At 38.4% G+C, this 13,009-nt stretch overlaps 1 protein-coding gene across 2 annotated transcripts in view; it reads right to left on the reverse strand.

Annotated features, from left to right (window-relative positions):
• The window catches only part of MED13L (mediator complex subunit 13L), a 252,919-nt gene that overhangs the window by 38,734 nt on the left and 201,176 nt on the right, over window positions 1-13,009 (reverse strand). For both annotated transcript variants that reach the window (XM_072953229.1, XM_072953230.1), the window contains exons 8-13: window positions 10,284-10,449; window positions 8,294-8,398; window positions 4,107-4,838; window positions 3,226-3,454; window positions 2,131-2,233; window positions 1,690-1,814 (exon numbers count right to left, since the gene is read on the reverse strand). In XM_072953229.1, coding sequence (XP_072809330.1) covers window positions 1,690-1,814; window positions 2,131-2,233; window positions 3,226-3,454; window positions 4,107-4,838; window positions 8,294-8,398; window positions 10,284-10,449 — 1,460 coding nt within the window. The remainder of the gene's footprint in view (window positions 1-1,689; window positions 1,815-2,130; window positions 2,234-3,225; window positions 3,455-4,106; window positions 4,839-8,293; window positions 8,399-10,283; window positions 10,450-13,009) is intronic.

Consider the following 13,009-nt stretch of genomic DNA (forward strand, 5'->3'; position numbering starts at 1 on the left):
TACCAGCAGACAGTGACATCAAAGAGACAGTTACAACCTTATCAAGTATGAGAAACTGAGTGACTGAGTCTTTTCAGGGATCTGGTGAGGGCAGACTGTGCCATCAAAGCAGAGCTGACAGATCCTCCTTCCTTCCCAGGTCATTAGAGAAGCAGTTTTAGGGACACAATAATTACATTAGGGTGGTGCTTCCAAGTAATAATTGGCTATCAGTCTGGTTTTCCTTCTGTTTGGAAGCAGGCAGCTAAAAGAGATGACCTCAAGTCCTCTCAAGCTAAATATTCTTTTATTTCTCACCACATATATATATGTACATATATATGTATCTGCTACTTTTATTTCTAAAGTTACTGTTTATCTGCATAAAAAAAACCAAAACCTTGTCTCACACAGGAAAGCTTTTTTCTTTGACTTATTATTCAAAACACATTAAGACTCTTAATAGGCAAGATTATCTTTAAGAGCGCAAATGAACTGGTGGCAAAACAAAATAAAGCAGAAAAAAAAAAGATTCTCAGAAATAGAAAGCCCTTTATTTATGCATAATTATTCAATGTCATAGATTTGAAATGTAAAATTAAATTTAAAGACCTGTGAGATGAACACTTGGACAACAGCCTCCCCATGCCAGTCACTAATAAGATGAATTAGCAAAATGACCCTACGGTAAACTGCTCCTTTGATTAAATGTCAGACTAGAAATCAGAATAAAGTAGAAACAATCATTTCAGAGAAATGAAAATTAGATTAAAAATGTCCAATTCTCTCTGGCACAGTAACATTACTAAGAACATATTCAAAAAAAAAAAAAAGTAAACATTTCTTCACTTAGTCCACCACAGCTCACACAGAGAGCAAGCAGAATCACTCAGAGGCTAGACAACAACCACTAGGGATGACAGCTGTGAACCGTAATTTGCTTTTTCCTTTTCTCACACCTCTACTTCTTTCTGACTCCTTTACCGTCTTCCGACCATCACCAAAGCATCTAAACTACCCTCAGGACCATTAAAACCAATCCTCGGTGATGCATGGCTTTCTGGAGACAGTCAAGTTCAAAAAGGATCTCCAGTGCAAACAGTACTCCTGCCTTCTGTGTATCAGACTGATGGGAAACGGCACTCACTCCTACCAGGTCCGTTCCACACTTGCCAGCCTTCAGACGAACACGTGACCAGTGGAGTTTGAAGTCCAAGGCCTTAAGGATGGCCCAGACCCGTCCCAGCCCCATCAATCTTTACTGTTTAGAAACAGATGCGTGGTTTGCTCACTGTCCCTCAAAGCCCATCTAGTTCATTCTTGTTGCTTAACCAAGGCTCATTCCAGGCTCAAACTAACATCCCATCCCTGCCTCTCACTGATCCAGTCTTTCCACATTTAATGTCAGTTCCATTCTTCAAGGCCATTATGATCACCTCATCTTCTAAGAAATTATAATACTAATGGTGTACAGTATCTGTTAATCAGTTACATTTTATTTAAAATGATAGTGAGTTTTAGATGTCTGATTCCTACCTAACTTTCAAGGTTTTACTTAAACACTGCTTGCTTGTCACTCTGTCCTTGGTGCAGTGCACCGTCTTTAGAGTCAGGTCAATTAGAGCACTTGCAGGAGTAAGTATACTGCAACAGTGATATCCACCTGCCCATTTAAGTGATTTTTTGTTTGTGTAGCTATGGCAGACTCACCCCAAGTTCGTCATCATCAGAATTATCAAAGATGTTGTCTAAGTCATGAAGGGAAGGTGCCAAATCTGTCACTTGAGTCAGGCTACTGGAGCCAGCTCTGCCAGCAGCATTATCCTGCCGGACATCTGTGGGGAAGGAGGCAAAAGGCACAGAATGAGCAACTTGGTCAAGGGAGAAGGAGTGAGGAGAGGACACAGATCTTTATGAGCAAGCCCTGCCTGTGAATTGTTTCCCTACGTTTTCAGTTAAATTTAGAGACAATTATTGCCAAATATGTTTATCAGTTTTGAAAGGAACTGAAAAACAGACTATGAAAAATATATTAAAGATGAGATCAAATTATTGCTATCACAATAAGAAAATAATTTTAAATAGAGAAGCATCTCCCTTGCATTTTATTTTAGCAACAATCCAAGTGAGGCAAATAATCATGGTACACACCTGTTTTAGTAGAACTGAAAAGGGACATGGCATTTTTCCCTTCAGGCACCGGCGTGGAATGACCTGGTGTAGTGACATCCTTGGTACCAAATCCATCCTCTGACTGTATAATAAATTCAGCCAAACAAAACACATGAACACCAACCCAAAGTGTGGAATATGAGGGAGAACACAAAGAATTAGAGGGTAGAATGGAACTTGTTATGAGCACAAGTATGATAAACCATGGTCTATGCAACCAAAGGAAATAAAAGATATGTCCTTTCCCCTGAATTTAAACTGAACCAAATACTACCACACTTTCCCTTTAATCTGAGTCAGTCAGGGTTTTGTGCCTAAACAGTACTGGTGGTGTTTGATTACAGGCCTGCAATGTGTTAAAAGCTGCCTTTAATATAACATTTTGGATGGTGAACTATAGTTCAAGATTTCTGGGTCTAGACAGAACTTTGTAAAGGAATCTGAGAAGCATTCTCCTAAACTATACTAGCCTCTTGCAACTGTCTTATTTCCTCTATTCTTAAGAATACCTCCTTAAATGGCCCAGTATTTTAGAATGTTTTAAAATTTAAAGCTAAAGACAGCAGACACCCCCAGTACTCATTTTTATGACAATGAAACTAGTAAAATTAATACTGACACAGTCTTGGAGTAGGGCTGACATTAATTCGGAGAGATATATAGGTAAAGCGCTTGGCAAAGTAAACACAATGAGCGCTCAATAAACACTAGATATAGTTACCAACATTTTTTCTTTACATTTTGGGCATTTTGGAATAATAATTTAAAAAGAAATAAGTAGGGAGCATAGGCCAACAAGAATTAGCATATGAGAGGAAACATGCACTGTACAAGCTATAGCCTGGAAAATATGAGGCTTCGCTTATGTTCAGCTGACTTTTAAACAAAGGTGAGCCATGACATAAAAAGGAACAATACGCTGTTCGATACAATAGTACCAAGAGCATGAATATGGGGACAGAGCAATCAGGCAAGACTATCTCAAACAATCTGCCTCCAAGTCTTCCCACGTGTGTTGTACTGACACAGACTGAAACCCACACCAGGCTGGACTCCATCTATGTTTAATGGTACCTTATTCTTCTTCAGGGAATCTTTCTCTGTCCCTTGTTTGCATTTCTTGTTTGCTGTAAAGATGTATTTTATGTCACCGTCCTCAAAGGTATATGGGTCATTGACTTCGCCCAAACTGTCTCCAGGCTGTTGTGACAGAGGCATCGTTGGATCGAGGAAGTGGAGTGGCTGCATCTGGGGCTGCTTGTCTTGCCAGATTTTAAACCGTTTATTAGGCTGTGCTAAGAGTCTGAAAGGGAAAATAAATGACAATTTAAGCAAGATAAAGCAAAAAGATTACACTTTTAGAAAAGCAACATTTACAATTTAAAGCATTTGTAAAGCTTAAACTAAACTTAAAAAAAATACCCTGAAAATTCACCTACAAGTGAATTTTAGAGATTACAGTCACAATTAAATAAAACTTAGTAGATTCTGTCAAGAACATAGGCTTTTGTCTCTGATTCCATGGATTCCACTTTAGAGCACAGATGGACTCTGAAGACAAACTATCCAGGTTCAAATTCCATCTGTGTCATTTACTAACTGCATGACCCTAGTTTCTTTCTCAGCTATGAAATTAAGGTAGTAATACAGTTGTGGTAAAGATTAAACGAGATAATCTATGTAAACTGTTTAGAATAATGGGTAGATCAGAAAGTACTCTGAAACCTTTATATGCCAGCATTTAAATAATGACATTTGTTAAACCTCATGACAAAGCACTTGACTTTTAAACATTTTCCAAATGCAGAGTCTAGAATGGTGAAGAAAAGCCTCTTTCATTTTGGATCTGAAGTTGTAGCAGGGACAAAAGACAAGGGAAGCCCCTGACCCTTGGGAACCTACAACCCTGGCCTCCCGGTGGGCGATCAGGTGGATGGTGCAGAGAGTCGCCTTACCTTTGCAACGCAGTGCTCTCTGAGTTTACCTCCATTTTGGCATCACATCTCTCACCCTGGAGCTCTGGAGGCCGGAACTCAGCATCGTCAATGGATGGGAGATGGTAACTATGCCACCACTTCTCTGATGACTCGGGGTTTGAGGGCCTAATCCCACAATATAAGGCGGTCTCACTGACCTCTGCCATCAGAGGCAGTCTTTGGCCTACGAGGACAGTTCTGTCGTCCAGGCTAGACAACTGCTGGAGTTCTAGCCCGTTTCCATAGAGGGCTGGGTTCACTGGGACAGATGGTGGGTCCAGACTCTCCGTTTCCTGACCTCGTGGCTGAGGGCTGAGTGTTGGCGGCAGAGGGGAAATAGGGGAATGAGGTGAATCCATAGGATTCAGATTCATTTGCTTGCTTGTATTTCTGGAAGGCACGGCCATTTGCTTATCATACTTCCTACTGCTAGACACCTCTAAGGAGGAGTCTATCCCTGCCAACCCCAGCTTCTGCCCTGTTGTGTCTTGTTCCATGCATAACTCTTCAGCCACAGAGGGCCTGTGGTGAAATGGTATCAAGGGTCTCTTTTGCAACTTGTCTCCTTTCTCTTGTCTTTCTGTCGTTTTGTGCTTAGAAGAAGCAGGAGGTGGTAAAGATGAAGATGATGATGGTCCTGCACTGAACCCTGGTTGTGATACTGTGGGAGGTCGACTGGGTCCTACTGCACAACGTTTTAAAAGTTTATGCCTGAAATAAGAATTCAAATAAGTCAGTAAATAACTCAGATGAAAATAACCGCATTTTTGTATTACCAAAGAGATGCCTCTGACAAGGTTATGTCTTTTAAAGTACACATTATGTGTGTTAATACATCAAAATGGACTCTAGGTGTTAAATACATTCATTATGACAAAAAATTGCAACACACCCTGAGAGAAAATGATGAATTCATCACACACAAGTTAAGCAGATAAAAGAGCAACTTAAAAAATATCAATTAATATACTGCTAAACTCTACAAACATAATAATTTGAAAAATCCCCAAATCTTTCAAATTTGGGGGGAGGCCTCAGGTAATTTCTTCATACTGCATTTCAAAACCAAGAGTAAAGACATCATCTGCTAAGAAGAGAACCCAAAAACGCTTCCAATTTCTATTTTACAGCACTCTACTAACTCTAGTATACAGTGGTTTATAAACGCTTACAGTGCTGTAAGTCAAGAATAAGACAACTATGTAACTCTCCTGCAAAGTGTGAAACTAAAAAAGATGGCTCAATTCTAAGAATATTTAACAGGAAAAATACACTAGGAACCTTACATGCCACTATTATCTAAGAAAGAAGGGATAACGGACAATTTTGGATCTTTCAGAAACATGTTAAAATGAGGCAGAAATAAAGAGGCTATAAGTCAATATTAGAACAACACACACACACACACACAAATGCACTTGTACTATCTAAGCAGGAACAGCAAGTCTGCTCACGTCCTAACACACGTCTTGGCAAGCGTGGGTGTGAGAAACTGCTCAGTAAGGCCTACTAGGTTTACTCTGTGCAAAAGAGTTATACAGCAGGTCGGCCAGTTCCTCCCAATATATAAATCATTCCCAGCAAAAAATGTAAGCTCTCCTGCCGGTGTAGCAGTAACTCTCTGAGGCCACTAGGGTGGAATTAAATTACTGCTGCATTGCACTGAACGATGCCCTAGTGGGCAGTAAAACGGATTTGTGTGGCATAATGGGATGGTTTAGTGGGACAGCAGGATGGCCACCCTGCCCCATAAGGCCATTAAATAGTGTGAGGAGTGGACCATTCCACAGTGGGTTTGGTAATCCCGCAGTAGATAATCTGAAAACACTCTTGCCAAAGTCTTCGCCACTCTTTAAAAAAAAAAAGTCCTGACACTGAAGAAGGTTGCCTATGCATAAGGCTATTGTCAATAAAGCAAAATTGGGCTTTAAATCTCCAGGGTAAAGTACCACAGTAAGAGATGAATGTCTCATCTGAAACTATCTCAATTATATCTTCTCAGGGTACTTATTTTAAGACCTAAGTTCTAAAAATCTTTACATAAAACTTTTTGATTTGGATTTTCTCAAGAAAGTATTTAACCACACCAGTCCTTTGATCGATATTTTATGGCAGCCTCTTTAATGTAAGGACTTTTTGCAAAGTGGATAATCTTATAAAGCCACTTTTCTATTGCATTTAATGACTCAGCTACATTGTGGAATGGTTAGAATTAGGGATACACCAGTAAGTAATAGACCATCACTGCATATCTGTGAACAGGTAAGGGACCTTGCTGAAGCAGGCAACAGGCAGATCAGGCTCAGAAGGCTAATTATATGGGAGGCTGGTTGGTGGGAAGGAAACAGAAGCAGGCCCAAATAGTGTAGAAACACATGGTGACCAAACGGATGAGGAAGGCAGAATGACAGACATTTCAAAGGAAGCCACCATGATATACAATGATATAACTGATCTAGAAAATTAAGAAAAAAATTAAAATGATAGTTTCTAGGCTGAGAAGGGAAAAACTGTGACAAAATGACTGCAGTAGGGTACCTGGTTTGTCAGGAAACAAATATGTCAATATTAAGAATATATTTTAAAAGCACTCCCCAGAATACAAGACTGTAAAGTACATGTGAGAGGTCAGGTCTAGAGATAAATATTTACAAGTCAATGGAATGGAAGGCATAGCTACAAAAAAGACCTGAAGGCTCTAAGAATTTCATGAGGAAATAGAGCAATAACTCTAGAGGACAAAAGAAAAAGTGTTATTTATTTATTTACACTTCAGGTAAAAATAATTCAAAGTAGCAAATGAAATAGAAATCAGTTAAACGGTTTTTTTTTAAGTGAAAAAAAACCTAGATTAAGGAAAAGAGCAGGTAAAATAAGATGACACAAGTGAAGTTAAATACTCAAATTTTTATCCTATGTACTCCCTTAACAGTTGTAAGCTGTTTAGAAATCAATATTAATAGGAAAATAGTTTTTGTCACAGAATTTACAATGGTCTAGAGACAAAAGCAAACCATGTGTTCAGCTGTTATACCACACTTATCCTGAGACTAGAGAAAAACTCTCACATGCTCAGAGAAACTTTAATGAGCAAATAACATTGTCAAAAACATCCTCCTTGAAAGATCAATCAAGAGTTTCATTAGGTACTTACAGCATCTCTCAACAAAAAGCTGACTACCAAGGCAGAGCTTGATAAAAGAGAATAAATTTACTGGGAAGCGGGGGTGGGGGACAGGAAGCAGGTGTCAAACTGTCACCTAAGTGTACACACACACACTTGCAGGGATTCTCAGGGGCACAGTCTCCTACCCTGAAACCAATTCATTTATGCCACATTAAGAACCCGCTGATCTAAATCAGAGATGTGAATGACCATTTTCTAGATACATGTATCTCAATTTTTTAAATTACTGAGCAGTATCAAATGGAAGCAGAACTTTTCTAAGCTGCTCATTAAGTGAATAATCATCACCACAGGCTCTAACAGTCAGTTGAACTGGGGGTAAGGCTGGTGTACACTTGAAAAATTTAAGAACCCTAATGAAAATCTGTGACAGTAAGATTCTTTACTATCACAAGGAGCAAGTCAAGGGAATCTAAGTGAGGAGTGCAAAAATTTTCTATGGAAGACAATTTGGGTTTCAACTCAAATATCTAAATGAATGAGCAACAATTTTAGCTTTTGGCACGCATTATTACCATCTACCTGCTTCAGTCATCAAAAGACACCAACACCAACAATTAAACAAATTTTCCATGGAAGGGTCTACTTAATCTAAATTCTATTAACTCAGGCCAGCTTGTTTGATACTTATCCCTATTTTAAAATTAAGAGTAATTAAATAAACTCATTGAAATGGCAAGAGACTATTTTGTCAAACTGATGCCTTTAGCATTAAAGTAGTTATCTTGAAGAAATCAGTGGGAGCAGTTTCATAACAGGGCCAGTTGTCTAAAAAGGCTTATTCTGAGTCCTGACAATAAAACTATATCATCTGCACATAAGGAAAGAGCAAGCTTTTATTCCCCTCTACTGAAGGGAGAAGAAAATCTAAAACAAAACAAAACTAAATGATATGGAAGTGATCTGAGAGGCCAGGAGACAGCCAACAAAATGTTCTATCATTCTACCTGACTGCCATTCTGCCTGGGCCACTACCTACCTAGAGCAAGAACAGCTGACTCTTTGGGTTGGATCCACAAAATCCCAAGTAGCAGGATTGTTAGCAGGTTCTTCTTCAAGAGTTGGAGTTGACATTTGGCTCCTCCTAAAAAAGGTTAAAAAACGAGGCTTGTGTAAATGTAACATTCATACCTCTGAGGGGAAAATATTTAAAAGACATACATACATTTTACACAGTAACGTATCCTGCTGACAGACAGTTCAGAGGAACTCCAGGTGTGTGTGTGTGGCGGGGCCCGGGGGTTGGGGGGCAAACTACTACTTGCATGCACTAGAAGAAGCACTTTTAACACGGGTGGTACACACACTAATTAAAACACTATCTACCAGTATTAGCTGTTTTTATTTTTAAGTCACCTGAATGAAGTCTGTAGAAATAACCTAAAATTTTTAAAATTATCTTTTCACAGTATCTGTGAATCATTTGCCCTCCAATAGACTGTTTAAATCACTCTTAAAATGCCTATATTTACTAGCATTTAGGGGTAGGACTCCACATTTGTGAACTGAAAGACAAGAATCAAAAATATCTTCTGTATGTCACTAATAATGGGTGGCAAAAGCAGATGACTGTTACTGCACAAATAAGAACACTCGGCAGGACTTCTGTCCTGCTGATTTTGCTACAGCTGATGCTGCAGAGTGTTTCACTGATGGCTGTGCAGGGACTTCACTTGCTCTCCATCCTCCTCTATCTTTCTGGGTGTCTCGCTTCCCTGTTCTGTGCTGCTGACAAAAGGGCTCTGATCTGGTGATGGTGGCAAGGTTAGTGGGGATAAAAATCAAAGATGGTAAATCAAAGGAAAAGGGAAAAAAATGTTAGTCTGGATACTGTCCAGGCATTGCAGGTGGAAATGAAAATAGCTGTACCAATCATTCTAAAGGAAAGGGTTGTTTTTATGTGACTAGAGATACCTTTTAAATTCTAGAACGTGACATGGTTTTTAATTGCAATTATTTTAGATTCTCTTCTACTATATCTTCTTTAGTAGCCTATTCTTGAGCCAGTTAATTAGGAAATATATATATAGTATGAATTTGCTAAAAGCGAGGTCCAAAGGAAAAGTTTTAAAATCTGTATTTAAAATTTTGAATAGTAGTCACTTAAGAAACATATAATTGACTTCTAAAAGAGTTCTTAAGAGTTGCTGATAAGAATGTCCATTTTATTCTGCTCTAGAGAGTCAAGACTCATAGGTTTACTTGTATCAGTCAAGAAGGTGGACATCTCAGTCATATCAAAACAGATGCGAATATGTTGAATTTGTTTACATAAATCTTGGTAAGTAAAACAGAATTTACTAACTGCTGTTGTCATTATCACTCACCCAATTAAAATAATCACCAATAGTCTCTTCTTGGAATCAATTCCTCCTCTTTTTTAAGAGACGAAGGAGGGAGGTGGGTGGGAGGGGGTAGTGGGGAGGGGTTCAGGGCAAGGAAGGGAAGGAAGGGAAGTTGGGCAGGGGAAGAAAAAAATTTCCCCCAGATCAACAAACAGAAGCACAATAGCTACTAAATACTCCGCTAACTGTCATCAGTTCAGTTTAGAAATGTATTGTCAAGTAAAGTGTAAGGCCAACGTATAGTAAAAAAACATGACAAAGAAGGGCATTTCCCTCTGTAAACAGGAAACATTCATCGACTGGTATACAGGGAAAAATCAAACCCACAATTATTGTCCTGATACTCAGGGTAAATCCCTGATTCACTTGTGCGAAAAAAAAACCCCAAAAAAAACAAAGGTCAGATGAACACCATGACAATCTTGAGATGATCAGGAACTTCAAAATTTTCCTGGATAATCAAATCATTTCAAAATCTCTGTTGTGAATCTGATTCTATTATGTTCAAAAAGATGAGAGAACAATCCAACGACCCCTCAGGGTTTGATCACACAACAGTACAATGTGATTGATCCTCTTCATGTAGTTACTAAACCCAATTCAGACATAATGCAAAAAACATACTTGGACTGGGTTCTGCTGAGGATGCATTCCTTCCAGACTCGATGGACCATATGATTGTGGAGTTTTGGAGGAATCTTCCCCGATCTCTTTGGACTGTGCATAGTTATCATCCCCCCGTCTTGGGAGCCTAGGTGACTGACAGCAGTCTGAGTACCTCCACTCTCACCTGGGAAAGAAAGACAATTTGGAATGTCAGAACTTCCTGGAAAGGTCTTCTAGTGGATAGACTGCTGACTTATTTAACATAAATATTTTAATTGCTGAAACTCATCATGTAGCTTTGCTACTACCTGTGACAATAACACTCTCTGAAGCATCAGTACAGCTTTCGAGCACATGAATATTCACACACTCACATACCCTCAAGGGCATACCAATCCAGAGGCATTCCTACTCCACAGGTACTAGAGACAACTTATATGGGAGGGTTCAAACATGACAATATTAAAGATATAAACATGCATGGATTGTTTCCATTTTTAAATCCCAATGAAATAAATAAGTTTTGAGGCAGAACAAAACAGCAGAGGGAGCCTTGAGCTCATGTAGCTAAATGGCTGTGTAACAACTGCACACAGTGCTCTGGGTAGGATGAAGAATTTAATGGCACAAAGCTTTTTAACAAGGTCAATTTTCGAATTTGTGTGTGGAACTGTTTGTCCTTATGCCTGACACTATGAAAGCTTAGTACTAAAACACTGCAAGAGGTGGACTCAACATTTTATACCAGAGGATTAAAAATTCACTGGTTTCTAACACCTCCCTTAGTTTTTCCAACTGTACTTGGTATGCAATCCATTTTCTACTATGTCCACTATAATTGCTGATAATACTGGTTATTAGTTATGAGCATTTTACTTTTACTTCCATCTCATACGAGACAAATACTGAAGCCAATTTCCAGTTTCAAATTCTGATCCAATTACTTTAATCTATTTGATTTCATAAACATATTATTTTATTCTTGACATAACTACAACGCAAAATATCTTGACTGAAATACTTCTGAGCATTCTGAAAGCCTCCACTCTCATCTGGAAAAGAAAGAAGCAAATTTATATCACAAACTAATATTCTTGGTATCACTGCAGACTAACCATCATATAAGTTAAACGGTAGGCTCAACTCTATTTTTTTAAAAAAGAAAAAAAAAACCCTAAATGCTTACATTCTGAGGAACTGAAGATTTCTTTGTTCCCCAGAAAAGTACTGATATATTACAAATGAGATAAATTATGGAGACAAGGAATTTGGTCTTTCATTGCTGCCTTTTATCTTTAAAGTTCCCTGATTTGTTTCATGATGCAAAGTAATTCAATTTTACAATGGATTTTCAAATGTCTATTATAAAATGAGGCAAAGTGAAGAAACAAAGAGAAGTAGGTAACATAGCCCTTTGCCCCCAAACACAATAATTATGAAAAACAAAAACAGGGGAGGGCATGGGGAAAGCAAGTCACAGAATCTTTTCTGATTCAAGTTGGATTAATGCTTTTCCTTTTGATGTTTTAACTAAAGTGTAAGTGATGTCTTATGTGGAATTAAATGAGACTTGCACTCCATGCTGTTTCTCACAATTATCTCCACAAACAGAAGAGGCGAGCTGACGTACCTATCCACATGAGGCAGAACCATTTGGCCCGCCTAGGTCTCCTGCTACTCTAGGAGACTATTGGTCATTTTAGGGGGCAAACTAACCCACTCTATCTATTTCTAGGAAAAGATGGCTATTGTCAACATTAGTCAAATGGAGAATGACAGGGCTGTGCAGGATTCTCGCTGTTAGAACATTAGGAGTCCTAAGCTGTAATTCAACATTATTATGGTGGACAATTTGGACAAATTCATTTTATGACAAAGATACTAGTTGCTTTTATTTAGCTTTTTTTTGTTTGTTTTGGGGAGTGAGGAGGCATCAAGAGATCTATTTACCCAAGGCTTAACACCATGGCACACACAGTTAAAGGGGAGTAAACGTGAAGACTGTAGTGATGAAGTCCACACTGAAATCCACCACAACAAAACTGTTTTTCTTTGCATTATAAAATTTAGAGTTCTGAACTGATGAGAAGTCAAGGCATCATGCACACACCAGGCCTTCAATTTTAAGTTGAACAGAAATTTCACTATGTATCAGGCAAAACAAAAACAAATATAAACAAACAAAACCTGATGTTTTTGTGATTTAATTGTTAAACAACAAACTCAACTAAATGGATGCAGTGTAACTGTTACAAATCCAAACTTTGACATGAAACATGATAAAATACTTTTCTAAATACTGGTCATTCTAGACTACCTCTAGAGGCTACGCGGTATATCCATTCATGTCCTCCACACAATATCTGAGTAATTCCTTCCAGATAACTCAATACTGTGTGCTAAAACTGGACTTCCGAGCGCTGCTTTAAGGTTTTACACTACTGCTTGTATTCTGCTTTACTGTTTATAGAGCACAAAGTACGTGATCAGGTAAGTGTGACAATCCTGTAAACTATATAGTATTTAACAGAGAAGGAAACTGATTTTCAGAACAGGTGTAACAATTAAATAAGGTAACCCACCTAGTAAAATCTATAGCTAGGTTTTAAAATTAGGTGTGTTCAATCACAAAGGTAATACTTTTCCCCAATATAGTGTTTAACCATGAACATTTATCGAAGACCCACTACATGCCAAGCACTAAGCTAGAAACTTTGCAACACTGTTTCATCTAATCCTCAGGA

The sequence above is a fragment of the Vicugna pacos genome, chromosome 32 (genome assembly GCF_048564905.1).
Source record: "Vicugna pacos chromosome 32, VicPac4, whole genome shotgun sequence".
In the NCBI taxonomy this organism is placed as follows: Eukaryota; Metazoa; Chordata; class Mammalia; order Artiodactyla; family Camelidae; genus Vicugna; species Vicugna pacos.